Raw genomic sequence first — 23694 nt, 5'->3', positions numbered from 1 at the left:
TCTCTCTCTCTCTCTCTCTCGATAACTACTAAGGGACTTGGGTGTTCTCCCAGTTCTTTCGTCTACACTCTATTTGTACCTACTTCTTTCCCCTTCTACCCTTTATCTCTGACTTATTCCATGGAGGTGAGTTTTCTAGTGGGCTTCACCTCACTCTTCAAACTACAAAGCCCTGGTTCGATGGGCAGTGGGTGACCAACAAGATTGGAAAGAACCTTAGAGATTACTTAGTGCAAATGCTCATTTTACAGATCAGGAGAGTGAGATCCAGAGAGGGGGAGTAACTTGCTAAAAGATCATAGCAAGGTTCTGACAGAGCTGGACTAGAACCCAGGTATACCAAGTCCTAGCCCAGAGAGCCCTTTTCCCTATACCACATTGACTAGTCTGAGAAGGGCATTGGCTCTTCTTTGAGAAAAGCCCCAGATCAGTCCTAGCCCAGAGGGATCCAGTCCTCAAGCTAATTTACAGTCTGGCTGGAGCTCCCTAGAGCCATACTAGTTTTGTTCTGGAGCAGATCTGAGTCCCTCAGATAAACCTCAGACCTGGGGCAGAGGGTGGGGAAGCTCTAGACTGGGGATGACCTAGGGTTTTTCTTGCCTAGGGTAAGTTCTCTCTGCTTTCAGTCTCTTTTTTTTAATTCAATTTTATTTTTAGTTCTATGTCCTTTCCCTGCCCCAACCCTTTCCTCACCCATCGAGAAGGCAAGAAATACAAAATCCATTACAAATAAGAAATCATGCAAAACAAATTTCTACATTAGTCATACTCCAGGGGGAAGAAGTAAGAGAAACAAACTTCAATCTGCACTGAGTCCATTAGTTTTCTGTCTGAAGATGGGTAATATTTTTCATCATGAGTCTTTGGAATTGTCATGGATCATTGTGTTGATCAGAGTTACCAAATCTTTCACAATTTATTATCTTTAACTATTGCTGTTAGTGTGTAAATTCTAGTTTTTCTAACTTTATTTTGTATCAGTTCATATAAGTCTTCCCAGTTTTTACTGAAACCATCCCCTTCTTCATTTCTTAGAGCTCCATAGTATTCCATCACATTCATATCCCACAACTTGTTCAACCATTTTTCAGTTGATGGGCATCCTCTCAGTTTCCAATTCTTTGGGCTATAAGCTTTAGCTATGAGCTGCTATAACTGTTTTTGTACAGATGGGTCCTTTTCCTTTATCTTTGATCTCTTTGGGTCATAAACCTAGAATTGGCCTCCAGTCTTACCTTTGCCAATCCATCCTGTACGTTGCCAACAGGTCTCCTACACAGAAACCCTTCAACTTCTTATTTCCTGTCATGCAAACTGGCCTTCCACACTCCAACTCCCCTCTCTTCTAATCAGGCTGATCTCCTTACTATACACCATGGAGGACAGTGTGGTATGAAGCAATGGACACTGGGTTTTGAACTAGGTTCAAATTAGTTTTTGAACTAGTTTGAGTTCAGGTATGAGTCCCTCCCCTATATTTTACTACTTCTATGTCCTTGGGTATAGAGTATTTTACCCTTATGAGCTTGAGTTTCCTATCTGTAAGATAGAGATAATAATATCTTTACCTCATAAGCTTGCTTTGAGGAAAGTGCTTTGTAAACTGTAAAATGCTATGCATATAGCAGGGTAGGTATTTGGAATGTAGAGAAAAGTACTCTGGGTTTAAGGTCAGAGGACCTGGATTTGAATCTCGTCTCTGCTACTTAAAACCTGAAACTTTGGGCTAGTCATTTAAAGGGTAAGGGAAAGGAATAAACATTTATTAAGTGCCTACTGTGCATCAAGCACTGTGTGCTTTACAAATAGCTCATTTGTTCTTCACCACAACTCTGTGAGGTAGGTGCTATTATTAGCTCCTTTTTTACAGTTGAGGAAACTGAGGCAGACAGAAGTTGAGTAATCTGCCCACTTCTAGTAAATGTCTGAGGGTCTTCCTGATTCCAGTCCCAGTGCCCTATCCACTGCACCAACTAGCTGCTCTAGCTCAACCTTTCTGCACCGTAGTTTCATCATCAGTAAGATGAAAGGATTAGATGAACTCTCTAAGATTGCTTCCAGCTCTAAAAATATAAATTACTCTAATGTTTATTCCTACTGGGTGCCTTCACTAATGTTCTCTTCTTCTGAAAACCTGCCTTCTTCCCTCTACCCTTATCCAAGTCTGAGCCAGCTCAGTTAAGTCCCTGGATTTTTCAGTTGTCATAAGCTGGTAGCAATTACCAGAAGAGTTACTGGATCAACACCAGAGTGCCATGTTAGCTTCCATCTCTACCAAGGAATAAACAGGAAGGAATTAGACAGCAGATTCGCTTTCTAGTCCATAATAATAACTGATGTTTATAGGGTGTTTTACAGTTGGCAAAGCATTTTACATGAATTGTCTTATTTGAGTCTCACAACAACCCTAGGAAGTAGGCACGACAGGCATTATTATGTCCAGTTTACAGGGGAAGAAACTCCATCCGAAGAGGTCTGAAGTTACGCAGTGTCAGAGGCAGAGTCCGAATCCAGCTCTTCCTGGGTCTCCAGGTACAATCTGATAGCCACCAGGCCACACTTCCTCTCAAGGATTTCAGAATCTAGAAGAGACTCTGCAAGAGATCTTTAAAAATTTCACCTAGGCTAACATCTTCATTTCACAGATGAGGAAATCAAGGCCCTCAGAGGTGAAGTGATTTCAGATAAAACCATGTAGCTTGTAAGCAATAGAGCCAGACTGTGAAGTTGGCATCTTCGTTTTAAATCCAGGGCTCTCTCCACTGTACCAAACCACCTTCTTCTCAAGAGCTCAAATCTATCTCTTCCTCCCTGACTGTTTTGTGCTTATTACAAGGTTCCCTGAGTTTCTTCTGCTCACTTTCCTATCTTAATTACAGTCTGTGCCGTACAATGTAGCACATAATATACAGTAGGCTTGTATTGTTTGCCATTGATTCTTGCGATTTTCATTAGCTTTCCAGCTTTATAAGCTCCTGGAAGGCTTGAATTTGTTCTTGTTTCCCACAGGTTCTAGCACAGCCCTGCCATGCCTTCAGAAAGTATTTGTTGAGTGAATGGTTAGCCTCCTCTGCCTTTAGGATCCTGGGGCTGTATGTACCAGTGATGCAGTGAGCACCATTTTCTAGGAGATTCTCATAACACTTAAGATGGTAGCATCCTCTTTCTCCTACATACCCTTCTGTTTCACCCCAAGACGCTACTCAGCCTCCTGTAATATCCAGATAATGGGGGTGGCTGGCACAATGTTGGTGCAACATTATGTTCCATGTTATATAGCTAGGATCAGGAGGCATAACCACCATATCTTTACTTTCCATAGAATCAGAGAATGCCAGAGCTAGGAGGGAAGCATGGAGTAGGGGGCGTGGGGGAAGGGTAGAGGAGAGGGATGGAAGGATGGAGAGAGAGGGGAGACAGACAGAGAGACATAGAGAAAGATACAGATGAATGCTTTTGAAAGTCATCATATCCATCCCTGTCTCCATGCAAACTTTATACTTAACCCAGTCTAAATCCAAGGGGCTCTAGACTCTTGACTTTCCATGTCCTCCAGGATACTGGGGGATTTTCACAAATATGTTTGGCTAAGAATCCCAATGCCAACCAGAAAATCTCCTCTCTAGGTTGCCCTGTATCCTTGCCTTCATTTCTCTGTGGAAGTGAGTGGTGCTTCCTACTGGTTTCAGTCCAGTAATCTTTCCTGTAGCTTATGGCAATTAACAAATCTATCACTCTCCTCGGGTCTTCCCTTGTTCCCTGTGATATGATATTGTATTGGTCTTTGGGATTGCAGCACCCTTGAAGTCTCTGGAGTTGGAATAGAAGAGCTGATTTTCTCCTTTCCCACCTCCCATCCCTGTGGGATTAAACCAGTCCAGGCAGGGGAGAAGAAAGGGCTTTGCAGTGGAAGATTAGAAAGGCTAGGAGTCTGGTCTTTTGGGTTCTAGTTCCAGCTCTCTTTTGGTCTGCTTAGAGGGTATCATCTTTCCCTCTTAATTTTGCCATCCAGAAAATAAGGAGAATACTATTTTCTATTTGAGTAAACTTTAGCCCCCCTTATTGCCTTTCTTTTTTTTAATCTCTTTTTAAAAAAAAATTAGGAATCTGCTTTTGCTTTATTCACCTGGAACTCAGGGGAAATCTTACAATGCCTTCACATGGGAAGGATTTGGAAACTCAGCGGAGGTAGGGGTGGGGGGGTGGGGGGAGCTTAGTTTGCTCTGAAGAAGACTAGGAGGCTGGTTCAGTCTCCCCATGACCTGGACTAGCACTGGGCCTGTAGTGAGGGCAGGCCTCTTTGGGTGGGGACCCACCTTCCTCTGACCCAAATTGCTTGGAAACAATAGGCTTCAGAGGAGTCACCGGCAGCAGGAAATGGGAGCTGTGCAGTGGCTGGGGTGACCCTCCTGGGGGATGGGATTGTATCCGCCCAAAAGGAAAAGCAGACTGTGTAATGGGAAGGGTGGGGTTGGGGGGGTCTGGAGCAGCTAGGAGGGGCTACTGACACATAGCGTACCTTTATCAGCAGAGTTGCAGGAGGAAGTGAGCTCAAAATGAAAGCTGACATCCTGAAAGCCCCTTTTAATTAGCATAGAATTTATTTCATGTTTCAGAAGCAAAATATCCCTGTATAGATATCCCTGTCCTTTTGTAGCCAATTAGAGGCCTCTCTAGGCCACTTCTTCTCTCTCATTCCCCTACTACTTTAAGCTCCTGCTATGTCTTCTCAGACTATGTCTGGCCTGGCTTGGAAAAACAACTAGTTGGGTTCCTTCCTGGCTGGTTGGTCTCCTTCCTGGCATCTTGCTCAATGGAACAGCTGACTTGGAAGGCAGTATGGTATAGTAGAAAGTCAGAAGCAATAAAAGTGTTTTGTTATTGTTTTCGAAACCGTGTTCAGAGCAAGAAAATGAACAAGGAAGGCATTAAGGAATCAACTTGTAAAAAGTGGAAACTCATTCTCTTTTCCTCTATATCCTAATTTCCTAACTTCTCTATTTCTCTCTTACCTGTCACCTAGGTTCGCATCCTTGGCATCATGTTCCTTTCTTCACTTTCCATCAATCCCCACATCCAATCAATTCCCACAACATTTAATACATCCGTTCTCTTCTCTCCATTCACACGGGTTACCACCTAGGTCTATCCTTCATCTCTTGGACTACTGCTGTAACCCAGAGGTGGCAAAATGGCAGCCTGCCAACTCCCTAGTGAGGCCTGAACCAGATTAAAATGGAGTTGGGAAATGTTTGACAAGATAAATAAAAATAACATAGGTAATGTTCATTTGTGGTCTTCTAAGTTAAGGGGGGGAGGCCCGCAGGGGTCTGCTGCTATTTGAGTTTGACACCATTGCTATAACTTACTAATTGGTCGTCGTTGTTGTTGAGTCATTTTCGTTATGTCTGACTCTTCATGACCCCATTTGGGATTTTCTTGGCAAAGATATTGGAGTGGTTTGCCATTTCCTTCTCCAGCTCATTTTACAGATGAGGAAACTGAGGCAAACAGGGTTAAGTGACTTGCCCAAGGTCACCCAAACCGAGGAAGATAAGTCCTCCTGACTTCAAGCCTGTTGCTCCATCCATTGCACCACCTAATGCCCCTGCTTATCAAATTACAGAAGATATAAAATTAAGAGGAATAAATAATATGTTGGACCTTGATAGGCTGGAACAATGGCCTGAAATCAACCAGATGAAATTTAACAGAGATAAATGATAAGTCTTGCATTTATGTTGAAGTAGTCAGTTACAGTAGTTTTGTGAGGAAACTTATGTTAATAATAATTATATTATTAATTATAATTATATTATATTATACTTAATATAATAATAATTATATTAATAATAATAATATTTATAGGGTGCTTTAAGGTCAGCAAAGTGCTCTACAAATATTAGCTCATTTTATCCTCACAGCAACCCTGGGAGAAAGGCATTATTATTATCATCCCCATTTTACAGATGAGGAAACTGAGGTAGTCAGGTTAGGTGACTTACCCAGGATCACACAGCTAGCTAGTATCTTTAATTCTGGCTGAGGTGTCCCTGACTCCAGCTCCAGAGCCCTATCCCTTGTGCCATCCAAGTGCATAGATCTGGATCACGACCTCAAGTATGAGCCCCTGGTGCGCTGAGGCTGTTAACCAGTTGACTGAGTCTTCTTTAAAGAACTGCAATTTCCTCAGGGTGGGTACTTTTCCTACTAATGAAGATCACAGCCCCACTGTAGCTCAATAGGGTTGTGGTGGCTGAAAAATTCATTATCCTGAAGCCAACATGGTTGATGGAAGCTCTCTGGACATAGCTGATCCTCAGACATACAGGTTCGTTCCTGGGCCTGTGCTTGAAGCCTTTCCCCATCCCTCAACCCCACTACCATAGCCTTCCAGAACCCAGGAATACTCTCCAACCCCAGGAGGAAGTCTCAGAGTAGGATTTGAGAAGAGTAAACAGCATTAATGGAAGCATGAAGTCTAGCACGAGGGAAGCAACAGTCTCACTGAGTTCCATACTGTTTGTTCCATATCTGGAGTACTTATTGTATTCAGGTCTGAGTGCCATACTTTGACCAATTGGAATATCCAGAAAAAGATAACCTGAGAGTCAGGAAAGCATGACAACTGAGGAATAGGTGAGGGAACTGAATAAGAAAAGATTGCTTGGTGATTGGGGAGTGAAGAGATTAAAAATAATTCTCTTCATACATTTATGGAAGGAATACAGGCTAGACTTATTCCATGTAAAAATTAGGATTAATGGGTGAAAGTTAAGAAGAAGGAGACTTTAACTCAATATTAAGGAACTTTCTTACTATTAGACTGACCATGGAATGGACTAATTCATTTGCAAGAAAGTGAGTTGTTATCAGAGGAAGCATTCAAGCAGAGGTTGTTGAGGATGCTATAGAGAGGACATTCATTGGATGAAAGGTACTCCCCAAGGACTTCTAAGGCCCATCTCCCTTTTAAGATTCCATGATTGGTTAAAGACTCAGCTTTAGTACTGACCCTTGGTTAGGTCACTTCTCCTTTTTAGCTCTTTAGTTTTTTTCACCTATAAAATAAGATTGAACTAAATAACCTCTGAGGTCTCACCCATCTCTAAGATTCTGTTATTTCCTTCTGCAGTGTGTAAGAGATATGTCCCTTAAGCTAGACATGAAGAACCTATTTAAGACAAACGAAGAGGACCGAAAGGGAGAAATTTCAGGGGCATATAGTTAGAGGTTTTCACCTGATTTCCATTCCTACAATTGGGGTTAGAGCAGTCTATCTTAGGGTCACTTTCCCATGAGATTGTTCCACCATTTGAGATACCTTATACTTTTAAGACTTTATCTTAACATATAGCAGATGACTAATTATTGTTGTAACACAGGCCTAATGCACACAACTCTGGAAGCCCTTGCTAACCCAGATTCAGTGGGATGTTTTGGATTCAATCATAATTATGTAAATAAGGTCTAACACCCTTTTTCCCTTTCCCCCTCCCCCACCCATAAAGGGCATTCTTTACCACTAATAAATTAGGCAGGAACCATACACCAAATAGCAAAGCATTTAAAAAAAAATTGGAATGAAACAGAGAAATAACAGAAAACCAACAATAGAATCATTCTTAGCCTTCCCTTTTCACTTCCAATATATGAAGGGGTACAGTCTCCCACAGGTCCCTCCTCTGATCCAGATTGGAGAAGGGCTATATTGTGACTGGAGTAGTTTCCATGTCTTTATCTCCCAACAACTTGTACCTTGCTACTTCTTGGTTCTACCTCCCACATCTCCTCATTTCTTATACCTGAGCTCCCCTTGTCATTTTGTTCTACTTTGCCCTGACAGCACTCACTGAAGTTCCTCTGTCTCCCTTGCCTTTAAAACCACCATTGACTGCTTCTCCGAGCTGCTTGCAATCTACTGGAAGTGTCTGATGATGACCAGGAAGTCGTCATCATGCTTTCCTTTGAGACCACACCAGGCCAATATACTAGAGCTAATTAATACGTTTTCCGCTCTTCTGTTAGCAAGTTCTTAGCATTACAATACCAATATTCCGGATGTGCCAGATCAAGATTTTCCTGACTTGCCTGCTCTCATGGATGAGTCAAGGTCAATAAATTCCTTTTACTTCTTCCCCTTCTCTCAGGTTGAGTGCATCCCACGTTGTCTTCAAAACCTGCTGAGGCTTTCAGGACCTAGCACTAGACACATGAACTGCTTTTTCGTTGCTTTTCATTCCTGTTGCATCCTTAGCAGCTGGCACGTGATCCATTCAAATTGCCTTAAAGTAAGCCTTAAGGAGGCACTTAGTAACACTGGAGGGGAAGGAAGTAAAGCTAGTAATCATTTTCCTTCACTCCATCATGGCATAATGTTTCTGTCCCCCTTACCTTGGTGTAGGAGTCACATCAAGGAGGTAGCTCAAGCCCTTCCTATGTGTTAAGCATTACCCCTCTTGTTTTATAAGTAAATGGATGCTATGTGGTGTGGGGGTAGGTGTCATTCAGTGACAACAAACATTTGTTAATCACTTGTGGGTGTATGGCTGGGCAGCTAGGTGGTACAGTAGATAGAAGGCTGGGTCTGGAGTCAGGAAGATTCATCTTACTGAATTCAAATCCAGTCTCAGACACTCATTAGCTGTGTGACTCTGGGCAAGTCACTTAACCCTCTTTGCCTCAGTTTCCTCATCTGTCAAATGAGCTGGAGAAGAAAATGGCACTCCAGTATCTTTGCCAAGAAAACCCCAAAATAGGGTCACAAAGAGGCAGACATGATTGAAATGACCGAATAGCAACATGTGTGTGGCATTGTGATGACAAGTGATGAAGACTTAAGAAAGGCAAGTAGATGGTCCTTGCTGCCTGGAAGCTCACATTCTGATGAGGAAATAGCATGTCAGTAACTATGTACAAAGAAGATATATATACACTATAACTGGGAGAGAATCTCTGAGATTAGGGTAGGCACTAGCAGTTGAAGGTGGGAGAATCATTGGGGACTGTGAAAGGCATCTTACAGAAGGCGGAATTTTTTTTTTGAGAGGCAATTGGAGTTAAGTGACTTGCCCAAGGTCACACAGCTAATAAGCATCAAGTGTCTGAGGTCACATTTGAACTCAGGTCCTTCTGCCTCTAGGGCCAGTGCTCTATCCACTGTGCCATTCAGCTGTCCTGTTTGAGCTCCATCTTAAGGAAGCCAAGGAAGCCAGGAGGCTGAGGCAAGGAAGGAGAAGATTCTGGACATGGGGGAGAGCCAATGAAAAAACACAGAGTTGAGAGATGGTGTGTGGTATGTGAAGAACAGCAAGAGAGCCAGTGTTAATGAATCATAGAGTACATGGAGGGCGTTAGGTTGTAATGGAAAGATAGTAGAGGGCTAGGCTGTTGAAGGGCTTTAAAAGCCAAACGCAATTTTCTACCAAATCCTGGAGTTAAATTGTGGTTTATTGAATTGGGAAAGGGATATGACATGATCAGACCTGCTCTTTAGCCAGACCACTTTGGTAGCTGAGTGGGATGGAGTGGGGAGAGACTTCAGGTAGGGAGACCAACTAGCGATGGCTGTGGGAGTGGAGGGAAAGGGGACATACACAGGAGATGTTAAACTAGGAATGACCAGATTCGGCAGCAGATGGGATACACAGGGTGAGTGCAAATGAGAAGCTGAGGATGACAGCGGAGTTGCAGAGCTGGGTGATTGGGAGGCTGTCAGTGCCCATGGCAGTAATAGGGAAGTTTGGAAGAGGAGGGTTTGAAAGAAAAATAGTGAGTTCTATTTTGGACATGTTAATTTCGAGATGTCTATGGGACATCAGTTCTAGATGTCCAATAGGTGATGTGAGGTTGTAGTTTGACAGAGGGCTAGATAAATAGATCTGAGAATCATTTGCATAGCGATAATAACTGAACCTATGGAAGCATTGTTGGAGTGTTGGAACAACATTGGAAGTGTTGTCAAGAAGAATCATCTCTTCCTTAGAGGGAAGAGAGTGGGGAAGGATTTTCAGGTGATTTGAAGCCCTCAACCTCATGCCAGGAGAAAACCGGTGAAAGGGATTAGATCAGTTTAATCTGGAGAAGAAAAGACTTCGGAAACACAATAGCTGATTTCATACCAACTCCTAATTCAATACCCTTTTTACTGCAACTCTTACTGGGATTACTCCAATTCCCAGTCCTGGTGGAATTTCCTTTGGGATGCTCTGAGAGGTTCTTAAATGTAGTATAAGAAAGAGAGACTGACAATTTTATCCTAAGAGACCATGGAATGGAGGAATCTGGGGAGGGGAGATTTGGGAAGGAGTTAATGACAAGAGGATCATTGTTGTCAGTGACCAGGCACAGCAGAGGTCATGGGGTAGGAGAAAGGAGAGACGAATCTGGAAATTTCTCTTGGGGCCATCTTACTCTGGAGTAGCTAATGTTGGGGTTCTAAGCCCCCACCACCCCTCTCCACTCATAAGAGTACATTGGGATTTGTCACATAATTTCCTTGCAAATCTTAGGTCTATGTATGTGTATATGTGGGAGGAGAGCTTGGTCCTATTTCTTAACCTCTCTGGGGCTCAGTTCTCTCCTCTGTAAAACAAGAGGGTTGAAGATGATATATGGTCTTTAGGGTCCCTTCTCACTCTTGCCCTATTTTCCTCAGATTGGTGGTGAAGTTGGGAAAGATCCAAGTCCGAATTTAGCCTCAGACCCTTAACTAGCTGTGTGTTTCCAGGCAAATCATTTAACCTTCGTCTGCCTTAGTTTTCTCAGCTATAAAATGGAGATGATGCTGATGATAATAATAGTAGGACGTATAGTATAGTAGTTGTTTGTGAGGAGCAGATGAGATGATAACGATAAAGCACTTGGTGCAGTGCCTGGCGCATAGTAGGTACTTAATATATACCTGTTTATGGGGGCAGTTAGGTGGTGCAGTGGATAGAGTGCCAGGTCTGCGGTTAGGAAGACCTGAGTTCAAATCCAGCCCCATTCACTTATATGTATTTTTTATACACACACACACACACATATATATGTATACACATACACTTTTATATATATGCATACATACATATATATATATATATGCATACATACATACACACACACACATAACTGTATGACCCTGGGTAAGCCACTTAATCTTGTTTGCCTCAGTTTCCTCACATGTAAAATGAGCTGGAGAAGGAAAAGGCAAACGATTTTGGTATCTTTGTCAAGAAAACTCCAAACGTGGTTACAAAGAGTCAGACTCCATTGAAACATTCAATTGAACAACAATATGCTTTTTTCTCTCCCTCTCCTTCCTTTCTTCCTTCTTCCCTTCCTTCCTCACTTCCTTCTCTAGTAAAAATTGTGACAAGCAAACAAACAGACAAAATACTGTTTCTCCTATCTCCCCTCTCTTGATCCTTTTGTGTCCCTTTCAGTTACCTTCCCCCCCACCCCATTCATTCCCCTAGTCAATGAAGATCTGAGAAACTGATTCATACCAAGGAGCTTAATGGTTTATATCCTTATCCAGGGAAGCTTGCATTTTGAAAGGGGAAAAATTTGCACCTAAGGATGAAAGAATGAAGCAAAAATGGTGTAAATCTAGGCACCATGGCACTTAGATGGGGGGTGGGGAGGGATGTATTTTGGCCTGGGGAGCCATCTCCAGCTCCTGGCAAATATGACCCAATTTGACCTCACCCTTCTAAAAGTCACAGAAGCATTAATGTTAGCCAAAGGGGGCCTTAGTGACAATCTATTTCAACCCCCTCATTCTCAAAAGAGAGGAAGTGACATATGACATATGACCTTTTCCCCTGGGGCCTCCTATCTAAGACAGTACTTAATAAACTGTGGCTCTGACACTGACTGAGACCATGCAAGTAAAATAAAATCTTTTGTGTCATGTAACTAAAGAACTGTCAGTTTTATGTGTTTTCCCCTAAGATGGAATTTTAGACCTCTTCACTCATTGGAGATCTCTTCACTCATTGGATTGTGAGGAAAGCACTTTGTGAATGGTAGAACTATGTATTATAATCATCATATGGTCCAACCTAATTTTACAAATGAGGAGACTAAGAGATACAGAGGTAAAATTCTTTTCCCAAGTGCACCCAAGGAATTAGTATTAAGGGCCTGATTTTGAAGTAGATGGGAGACCATTGTTTGTGGGCTGGAGAGGACATTGAGAAGCTATTGCGGTTGTTGTTCCTCCTTTGTTCTCAAAGAGGATTGATGATGTCATGAGGGAGACATCTTGACTTGCTCATGAATGGGATTTAAGTGAGGCAGAGCAGCCTCACTCTTCCAGTCCTTGAAGTCCAGCAGCAAAACAAAAGTCAAGATGTCTGATGATGGCCCGAGACGCAGATGTAGTGAATTAAGGTCTTTCCCAGACCTCACTGAGAAAGCTAGAAGGCTTCTAGAGGATGAAAGCCCAATGGTGAGAAAAAAAAAGTCTAGATCATGTGATATGAAAATTATCTGAAGAAATGAGGAATTAGACTAAAGAAGAGAAGACTTAGGGAAAGACACGATGATTGTCTTCAGGTATTTGAAGGGTTATCATGTGAGAGACAGATGAGACTAGTTCTGTTTTGCTTGAGAGGGAGGAACCAGGTGCAATGTGAAGAAGTTGCAGAAGTAGATTTAGGCCTGGTCTCCCATCTAGAACTAATGCACAAAGGCAAGGACTCGAGCTTTTTATGAGGACACTTGGGGAAATCTGGTAGCATCTACGATCCATTCTCAGAATCGTTTTCTTTTTTTTTATGACTTTCATTTATTTTTATCATTCATTTAAAAAAAATTTGAGTTCCAAATAAGGTTTTTAAATGCATAAAATAATTACATGGGATTGTCAGAGAAACCAATGATATTGAAATACTCTGAACGATTCAGAGTATCTGAAAGGGGAAACAGTTACCTGAGGAAGCAGTGGGTTCCCTTTTAATGGAGATCTTTGGGTCAAAGCTAGGTGATTGCTTAAGTATATTGTAGGGATAACTTTTAGTCTTTTTGGTCTTTGTCTGAATCGGGAGTTCTTAGACCCCAGTGGCATTCTGGTGAAGTCTAGGAACCTCTTCTCAGACTAACATTTTTCTTAAAAATTCGTAATATTTCCTTTATTTAGGAGAACTCCAAGTTAGCCAGAATTTTTTTCTTTCACCAGCCCTCTTCCCCAGTATGTGGATAATTTACAAATTTAAGAGAAAAGCAATCACTGTCTTGATAATTAATTAAAAATATGTGTAAGATTGCATAGTACACTGTACAATATACAAATATATTTTATAGTAGTATACTTCTAGATAGAGCCTCCACGGTGTCAAAACACTTTGAAAAGTGCCTGATAAAAATATAAATTTTCAAATGCTATCTATCTCTAGAGAAAGGACTGAGAGTCTGAATGTAGATTGAAGCATTCTTTTTTCCTTTTTTCTTTGGCTTTTGGTTTTTCTTTTTTTGGTCTGTTTTCTTTCACAACATGGCTAATATGGAAGTATGTTTTGCATGACTGCACATGTATAGTCTATGTCAAATTGCTTGCCTTCTCAGGAAGGGGAGAAGGGAGGGAGGAAGGGAATGAATTTGGAACTTAAAATAAAAAAAAAAACAAATGTTTAAAAGTGTTTTTACATGTAATTGGATAAAAATAAAATATATTAAAATTTAAAAAAATAAAGTTTCAGAGTCTTTCTGTCTAGAACTAATGTACAAAGGCAAGGGCTCTTAAGCTTTTTATATGGCCATCTGGGGAAATCTGGAAATGTCTATTGATCATTCTCTGCATCTGTTTCTTTTTTTATGATTTTTGCTTATTTTTAACATTCTTTTTTTAAAAAAGTTGAGTTCCAAATAAAGTTTTTAAATGCATAAAATAATTACATGGGATTACCAGAGAAACCAATGATATTGCAATATAGTTAATCAAAATACATTTTTCACAAAAACAAGTTCAGGTACCCCAGGTCTAGGTCTTAAAAATGATAGCTAACATGTGACAGCACTTTGAGATTTTCAGTGCGCTTTACATCACTTATCTAAGTTGATAATCACAACAACCTTGTGAGGTAGGTGCTATTATCATCATTTTACAGATGAAGGAACTGGGGAGGTTGAGAGTGGCCTGGGAGTGGGTACCCAGTTTCAGTGTGCCATATCTCTAGATTGTGTAACACAGATCTCTGACTCTCTACCAAGTCCCTTTCAACCTACCCTAACCTTATAGACATCCAGCCCCACGCCTTGTTCCTCAAGTCTTGGGGTTCTAGGACTGCTTCAGCTGGGTGGGAGGGCTGAAAGGCCAGAACACTAGAGTGGAAGAACAGGAATAGAACAGGGGGATAGAAGGCAAAGAGGAAGGAGCAGTTGCAACCGGCAGCCCCAGGCTGAGGGCCATAGATAAAACTCAAAAGTTCACAAAAGACTAGTTGGCACAGTGAAGGTGGCCATGGTCAGCAGCGTAGTGCTCCTTTCTCCTGCTGCCATTCCCTACCATCAGAGGCTCTAGACATCTGTCCAGATGTCTACCAAAGTGGGTTGTCACAGTGAGTGGGTGTCTAATGCCAGGCAGGTATGGAACAGAATATTCAATATCAGGAACAGGGGAGAAGAGCTTACAGGAACCCCTCAGAGGGAAGTGTCAGGTTGGGTGGTGGAACCTGTGCATGCCCATTGGGTCCTATTTACTAAGCTGCTTGTTTAGTTATTTTTTCAATCACGTTTGACTCTTTATGACCATATTTGGGGTTTTCTAGGCAAGATACTGGAGTGGTTTGCCATTTCCTTCTCCAGTTCATTTTTAAGATGAGGAAATTAAGGCAAACAGGATTAAGTGACTTGCCCAGGGTCACACAGTCAGTATGTGTTTGGGGCCAGATTTGAATTTATCAAGATGAATCTTCCTGACTCCAGGCCTGGCACTTTATTAATCCACCAAGCCACCTAGCTACCTAAATCTAATACTCATTGAGTAATTAAGTGGAGCAGCTGATTTTTATCAATAAAGAAGTATTGGTTGCTAGAATGGAAATAATGGGAACTTTGCGGAAAAGTTACTGATCCATCTTAGATTTGTTGCTAGAGAAGAAGAGGAAGGCACAGTCTGACGTATACCTTAATTTTTTTTTAAAAAATAGTATTTTATTTTTTCCTAATTGCATGTAAAAACAATTTTTAACATTTCACAAAAATTCTGAGTTCCAAATTCTCTCCCTTCCCCCTTCCCTGAAATGGTAAATAATTGATATAGATTACATATGTGCAATCATGCAAAACATATTTCCATATTAGTCATGTTCATCTTTTTAAAGAGTGGGTATCAAAGGGTTCAGGAAAAGGATAGGAAAGGATCAATGGTCTATAATTCTATAGGAGAAGATCCTCCAGGAATGATAGGTACTCCAGAACCTCTTTAGAATCAATTTCTGAAGCCACCAAGAAAAGCAAATTTCATTGAGGAGAAAAAGGGAGAATTTTTAAAAGAGATCCATGTGGATGAATAGGGAACTGTTTAACCAACCTAGATTTTAAAAAGAGCCATACAGATGATGGAAACAAAGTCAGTTAATGGCGGATGAATAAAAAAGGTCCTGTAAGAAGGGTATGAGGACTGCTGTCTCAGAATAAGCTGAGGCTGGTGGAGAACCTCAGGATGACAAAACGTGATTTAAAAAAAATTAATACTATGTTGGAGAAAAGAGGACCGAAGAAGGTCCAGGATAACCGCTTAGTGTGATATGTTGAGCACAACAGGATATGGTATGAACAGAAAAGCTCAAATCTTGTTTTGCTTGTTTTCTGGGTGGAGGATAACCATCTCTGGACTAGACATGGAAGAACAAAATGACTTAACAGAGAGCTGAAGCCTAGGATAACTAGGGAGATAAGGGTACTTCACTGCCCTTGATGAGTTTAACAATATCCCTGGGTACTGAAGTACCTGAAGATGAGACTGCAGAGCCACCATCAGCAACCTCAGAAAGATTGTGGAGAATAGCAAGGAGAACACAGGACTAGAGAAGAGTAATCATCCCAGATTAAAAAAAAGAGAGAAAAAGAGCTTGTAAACTATTTAGTTCAGTGAGCTTGACTTCAATTCCTGGGAAAATATTAAAATGTATTAAACGGATGGTTAACTGAATACCTAGTAAAGGCAATAGAGATCACAAAGAACCAGCACTTCGTTATTAGTAATAGATGATACCAGTCTAACCTTATTTCTGTTTTTGACAGGGTTACTGGACTGATAGAAGAGAATGTTTTAGACATAGTTTACCCAGGATTTAGCAAAGCACTTGACAAAGTCTATCCTGTCAATGACTTGATGTGAATAAAAGCATAGGTGTTATGTTTCTCAAATTTCTGATTGATGTAAAGCTAGGAGGGATTGCTAACATAGTGGATGAAGGATTTAGGTTCCAAAAAGAACCTGACAGAAGGTTGCATGCAATCTAATAAGATGAAATGTAATAGGGATAAATGAAAAGCCTCATACTTGAATTGCTAAAAATCAATTTCATAAATTTAAGATCAATCAATAGCATTCCTTTAACTATGTACCAAGCATAGGGATACACATACAAAAGTCTTTGCCCACAAGGAATCCACTTCTTTTTTTTTGTTGTTGTTTTTTTTAATAATAAATTTATTTTTTATTCTTAATTTACAACACTCAATTCCACAAGTTTTTGGGTTCCAAATTTTCTCTCCCTCCCTCTCCTCCCCCTTCCCCCCCCAAGATGACATGTAATCCAACGTAGGTTTTACATATACCTTCACATTGAACTTATTAACATAATAGTCCAGTTGTAAAGAAGAATTATAACCAATGGAATGAATCGTGAGAAAGGAGAAATCAAAAAAGAAGAGAAAAAAAGAGAGCAAAAAGTTTGCCTCAATCTGCATTCAGATTCCATAATTCTTTTTCTGGGTGTGCATAGAAGGAATCCACTTCTAACGTAACTGTGTGACATTGGGCTTAATTTCATCATGTTTAAAATGTGAAATTTGGATTAGATGGCCTCTGAGTTCCCTTCTAGCTCCTGATCTATTATCTAGATTTTAAAAAACAGAATTTTATCACTTATTAACATACAATAAATATAAATAATGTGTACATGCTATATATTTACATCATCTACATTGCCCCCTGTATCCCCAAGCTTCCATTCTACTGGATATTGACGGAAAATGGGAGAGATAGGTGTTGTTGGACATCCAGAGGAGGGGTTACCCAGGATGGTGGAGGGATCTCAAGGTCATGGCTGTCTGCGGATCAACTGAGGAAGTGGGGATGTAGGTTGTAGAAAAGTTAGGGGGTCATGATAGCCATCTTCAAGTGGCTAGCATGTGGAAGGGGTTTTAAGATTTATTCTTTCTGCTTGATCTAAAGGGCAGAACTAGGAGCAAAAGATATATGCTGCAAAGATGCAGATTTAAAATCAACGTAAGGAAAAAGTTCCTAAAAAATTAGAACTGTCCCAAATTGGAAAGGACTTAGGAGGAAGTGTCTGTCAGTCACCTCAACCGAGGTATTCAAGTAAAGGCTGTGTCTCCATTTGACCTTAGGCCAAACACTTAACTTCATAAAACCTCAGTTCCCTCATCTTTAAAATGAAAGTGTTTGACTATTAAGTATATTAATAAGTCCTACTAAGTATTGTTCTATGATTCTAAACTGGACATCTTTGGAGAAAAGATCCTTTTAAAGAAACCTTATGGTCATTAGTGGTTATCTTAATAAACCATACTGATTCCAGATCTTAATTATCTTGAGTAATTACCAGAGTTTAGGGATGACTTCAGAATGACAGTAAGTGGAATCGGGGATGGAGGTTCCTAGGATCAGACCTAGAGACTTCAGATGGGGAGCATTTTTGTCCCGCTTCTTTTAAGTGGTAGTGGTTTACATCCTAAGCTTAATAATGCCATCTGTTCCCCCCTCACATTCTCTTCTCTGGCAGGCACAGACTGCTGGATAAAGTGGAATAGTTGTGAGGGAAAAAAAACAAACAGACAGACACAGACTCTCTCAAGGGGAGAGATGGGGTGAAGAGTCATGGAGGGAGGGCAGTGGGAGGATGGTGTCAGCTTACACCATGTGCTTCTAACATGGCCTACCAGGCAATGACTCCTCTGTAGATTTGCCATGAAGGGAGAGTGGGAGCTGGGCTTCTGGGAACTAATCAAGGGAGAGGCTATCAAATGATTGTTTGGGATCAGGCTGGGGTGGGGCTAAGGCTGCTCCCCAGTGAACTTTGGCTGGTGAGGAGAAGACTGGGAGTAGCTCCATTTGGTCATAGATCCCAGGGCCTTGGGTGACCTGCTGCCCTACTTTTTCTGGGATAGTGGACACAAAGGGCGGGTCCTTCGAAAACTTCACTTGTGGGATCATAAGAGTTAGAAGGGACCTTGAAAGTCATGGAGCCTCATCCCCTCCCTCATTTTATGAGTGAGTAGACAGAGGCCCACAGAGGTTAATTGACTTGCCCAGGTTCACACAGCTTGTAAACGTCTGAGGCAGGATGTGAACCCAGATCTTCCCAATTCCATATCTGGTAGCCTATCTGCTGCATTATGTTGCCTCATTGAAGGAGAGGGGCCAGCCAAACATCCCTGTACCCCCTTTCTGAACCTCCTGAACCATAGTGCCCCCTTGCCTGACTTCTGCAATGGGGTTAATGATGGCTATTTGTACTTCCAGTACTCCCCAATTCCTCTGGGTTGGTATATATGAGATAATGGTCAGAGCAACCAGATAATTAGACTGTGGAGGGCCTGGGACATAGACTGGTTGCTGCTTAGTTGCCTGCGTAAGCTGAGGAATCTTAAATTCTCCTCTCCCTTCCACACACATTCACCTCTGTAGGGAAGGAGAGTATATGAAGGTAGGTGAAAGGGCTGTCATAGGAGCTTTGCAGGGGGTCTTGAGATGAGTTTATCAAACTCTATACTTGGTTCAGAGGACTTACAAAGAGATCTTTTTACAGCAAACATGTTCAGTCCCTTCCCTTCACTTCCCAAGTTTCTCTTTCAATTAAAGTCCCAAGAAAATTTAAGCAAAAGGTCACCAAGGAGAGCTTTTGCCAGTATTCGTTAACTTTTTTCCAGCTCTGGGACCTGTCCTAATTTGCATGACTGTGTTAGATGCATGTGCGCCTTTGGGGCTCAGGTTATGATCCCTGGTCTTTATAGCTTTCAACCATAAGTGTGTGACCCAGACCCTGACTCCCAGAAGACCTCCCTCTCTTCCTCTCCTACCACAACATCTTATTTCAGACAGTTTTGTCTTCCCAACAGCTTGGAAAGTGTCAGGGATAAGTCCTTTATGGAGATTTCTGATAGATAGTAAAGAGTTTTAGAAAATTGAGGAATATTTCTGGGAAGGGACTTGGCTCAAGGGTGCAACCCAGGATAGAATCCTGTCTTCAGAAAGTCATATTTTTAGAGTTTCATTAAAAAAAAAAAAAAAAGGAAAATATAAATTCAGAAATAGTGTACCAGGATAAAGCCATTACATCTGTAATTAAAGGAAAATCACCCATCCCTGATTGACTAATGTCTCAATTAAATCTTTAATTAACATTTCCCAGACCTAGTTTGGCCTTCTATGGTTTTCAGCTCAGAAGCCCCAGGCTACCACATTCATACTCGCTTATCATCCCAGAAGAGTATGACACCTTCCCTCCTATGACATTCCTTACCCTTCAGCCTGTTTTGAAATTTATCCTGGGCAGTATAGATGGAGCTCAATCCTCCTTTCTCCAGATTGACTCTAACTAAGCCAATCAGGAAGCCTTCTTCTGATAGTGGGCCCTGGGTGCTCTACAACAGAATCTCTTAGCTAACTAACTCCCTCTCCTCCTGACCAAGGAATAAGCATGAAAACACAAGACAGGTAAATAAAACAGTGTTTCCATCACCACAAAACCCAGAAAAATTCATCCTGACACACAGGTGTCCACTAAAGTTCACAAAGGACCAGCCTATTCATTATAAAGTCTATTTGTAGATATATTCAGTAGATGAGGACAGGAAGACACTAGGGGTTGATGGAGGGACTGGAGATAATGTTTAATATCTTTCTACAGTATAGAGTTATTTGCTGCTGCTCACTCAAGCAGTGGTATCCAGATCAGATCAGAAAATCTGATTCCCTCATCACTGGAGTTCTAGAAGCAGAGGTTGACAACCATTTGTCAGGAATTTTGTAGATAGGATTGATGTTCTGGAGAAGGATTGGCTAGGCAGCCTAAGAGATTGTTCCAATTTACACATCTAGTTAGTGGCAGGGTCAGGATCAGAATGTAAAGCATTTTTGGCTCTGGTTGAACCAGCAAGCCCTACTTTCATGGCCGCCCATTGGGGACAGTCCATGAGTACCTGCTATGTAGTTCTATTACAGAAAGTTTTTTTAGCTAGAATCTCAAAAAGGAGAAGAGAATAACATTTTTACATAATTTGTACTGTTTTTAGAATGCACTGAGATCTCTGTTTGCTCCATTCTTTGCCTTTGATCTTTATCTCCCAACCTCTTTCTTTTCACCCCTCAGACCCAATTCCCCTCAGTCTTAGTCCCCTTTCCCTATTAATCCCACTGAAATTTCTTTTTTCTTTAACCTTCATTATACAGGGTTTTGCTATTCTCTCCACATCCTCCCAAGAAGACCAGATTATTTGGTTAACATATGTCTTCTATGTATACCCTCTGTCCTAAAGTTACTCCCTTGCTTTTCCTGCCTTCTGCATATAAACACTTAGCATTTCCTGTCACCCCAACACTTTGGTCTCCATCCCAGCAGGTCCAACGGGTCCTTCTCCAAGCGGAGCCTTGGAGGGCCTAGCCGGCACCATTACCTCCAACGAGTGGAGCTCTCCCACCTCCCCTGAGGGGAGCAACGTCTCCGAGGGCAGCGAGGCTTTGGACAAACCCATCGACAATGATGCAGAGGGCGTGTGGAGCCCTGACATTGAGCAGAGCTTCCAAGAGGCCCTTGCCATCTACCCACCCTGTGGCAGGCGCAAGATCATCTTATCAGATGAGGGCAAGATGTATGGTAAGGAGCTAGAGATGGGGCTGGAGCTGTTATTGGTGATAAATGACATTTATTTTTTTTCCTTAATAGTATTTTATTTTTTCCAACTACATGTAAAGATAGTTTTCAACACTCACTTTTATAAGATTTTGACTTGTAAATTTTTTTCTCCCTTCCTCCCCTCGCCCCTCCCCAAGACGGCATGCAATCTGATATAAGCTATACAAGAACAATCATATTAAACATACGTAACTAATATTTATTAAGCACCTACTGTGTATGGAACATTGTTTACTCTGTACTCAACCCTGGAAGAGATGTACAATTTAGTTTAAAAAATATTGCCCCTATCCTCAAGGAGCTTATATTTTATTAGGGGGAATAAGACACAAATATAAATAGTTATAATACACAATATCACAAGAGAAATTAAATCAGTTACAAAACATAGGACTATAGGATATCATTATTAACCTGGAGGATCGAGGAAGAAGGTGGCATTTGAGTTGAGTTTTAAAGAAGTTTAGTCAAGTCAGGCAGAGAAGACATATATATATATATATTCAATTTATCCTAATACAACCCAGTATATGATCAATGTCATATGAGTAATATAGACAGTAGTGATCTGAGAGTTAAAGGAAGGAAAGATCATTGGGGCTTGGGGTGATCAAGGAAGATTACATTGAGGAAGGGTCATTTGAGCTGATTTCTGAAGAAGGGGTAGAATTTTCATGGATGAAGATGGAGAAGGGTATTCAAGGTAGAAGAGTCATCATGAACAAATGGAGAAAGGCTTGAGAGAGAAAAATTAGGTATATTGAATGGATGTTTAGATGAAGATATGGCATCATGGTCCCTGTCTACAAGGCAAAAGGGAGGAGAACTATTCCTGAAGAACAACATGGGGATGGCAGTTACAGGATGGGGACAGATGTCATAGGAGAATTTTTCCTTCTGCCCACAATGTTTCCTTGATCCTTGGGCAAGCTAGTGTTTCAGACAGGCAGCAAGCTAAACACTGTAGTCTTAGGTCCCAAGCTACTCAGAGCTCAAAAAGAGCCAACAAGGCACTAATAGGACAGTGGCCAATCATTCATGGGGCAAGAGAGTGGGGTATTCTAGCCCAGAGGTGTCAAATATACAGTCCTAGGGCCACATCTGGACCATAATACTGGTACAGCCTGAACCAGATTAAAATGTAATTGAGAAATGTTTAACAAAAGAAGTAAAAATACAATAAATAATTGTGTATTAATATTTTTTTATTATATTAACCATGTAACAGCAATACATAATTATGATATGAAATTATAATTATATATTAATGACAGAATCCTATATTAGAACAATATTATTAATAAGATAATTAAATTATATCAATTATATTAAATATCATATAATATTATGTTAGTAGATAATATTAACATTCAGCCTTCAGGGATCCTTATGTATGGTTTAGAAACTTGCATTTCTATTTGAGTTTGATGCTGGTCTAGACCACTGAAATCAGGTTATTTTCTGAAATAAGGAGTGAGGAATGAGGAGCAAGGTCTGGAAACTTAATTAACTGTGTCACAGCAAATATGTGCCTGAGAAATGAGGGAGATGCCCGGTCTTCAAGTCAGTTCAACTTTAGCATACAACTATCTTGAAGGTTGGGGTTATACCAGTCAAACCAGTTTTTACCAGCTCAAACATAGTTAGTGGTCAGAATGTCAAATGCATGTGAATCTCTTTGAAAACAAGAACAGTATTTTATAAAGTGTTTAACTGTGTGGGTGCAGATAAAAATGGCATAGGAATTCAGAGAAAGGAGAAGTCAGTGTGGGCCATAGTGTTCAAGGAGACTTCAATGAGGGAAATGGAATTTTAGCTATTTTTTATTTGAAAAATAGACTCTGGATAAGTAGATAGGAGAGGAAAGAGACTTACAGGTATAGGGGACCATACTAGCAAAAGGCCAGAGGCAGGAAACTGCTTTACAAAGTTAACAGATTTCTCTAAGTAAGGATCATTTCATTTGTGTGCTTAGCACCTAGTATGGTGCTTGGTTATATAGTACATGCTGGTTGATTGTGGAAGGAAGTGCTTCTGACTGGAGCAAAGGGTGGGTCTTGGGAACAATATGAAATAGTACTGGAAAGGTGGGATCAAACTGTCATCACCTGAAGGATTGAGCAGGGGAGGGATAGAGTGAAAGGAGGGTTTTGGACGGATGAATCCAGTAGTAGCACAGTGCCAGACAGAACTAAGAAGACATCTGTTAGAGACCTCATTCTGACATTTATTACCTATGTCACCATGGGTCACTTTAACTTTTTTGAACTTTAGGCTACTCTCTAAGAATATAAATTATACGTAGTTTGATACTTGTATTAATGGAGAGAGTACTCACAGCAGGAGTTCTATACCCACAAAAAAAATGATAGGTCTTTGACATATTGATGGTACTGATGTAATCTGGAAGTGGGTATGCAAAATAAATTAGAGAAAGGAAAGACTAAAGGCAGAAAATGACAATGTTGTTTGTGGTTTAAGTTAGCCATCTCCCTGAGACTCCAAGATGGGGAGGAAGAAACAAAAACAGGCAAAATTGTTATCCAGGTATACTATAGACCAATTAACACAAGGAGGAAATAGATGAGGAGTGTAGGAAACA

At 40.9% G+C, this 23694-nt stretch overlaps 1 protein-coding gene across 3 annotated transcripts in view; it reads left to right on the top strand.

Moving 5' to 3' along the window:
• The window catches only part of TEAD4 (TEA domain transcription factor 4), a 77889-nt gene that overhangs the window by 4642 nt on the left and 49553 nt on the right, over positions 1-23694 (top strand). For 2 of the 3 annotated variants that reach the window (XM_036760159.1, XM_036760158.1), the window contains exon 3: positions 20796-21053. In XM_036760159.1, coding sequence (XP_036616054.1) covers positions 21047-21053 — 7 coding nt within the window. In that variant the 5' untranslated portion in view covers positions 20796-21046. The remainder of the gene's footprint in view (positions 1-20795; positions 21054-23694) is intronic. The other variant, XM_036760160.1, reaches the window with a different exon arrangement.

Source organism: Trichosurus vulpecula, chromosome 5 (assembly GCF_011100635.1).
Source record: "Trichosurus vulpecula isolate mTriVul1 chromosome 5, mTriVul1.pri, whole genome shotgun sequence".
In the NCBI taxonomy this organism is placed as follows: domain Eukaryota; kingdom Metazoa; phylum Chordata; class Mammalia; order Diprotodontia; family Phalangeridae; genus Trichosurus; species Trichosurus vulpecula.
The sequence above is the reverse complement of the archived record's forward strand: the minus strand, read 5'-3'. Positions and strand labels throughout refer to the sequence as shown.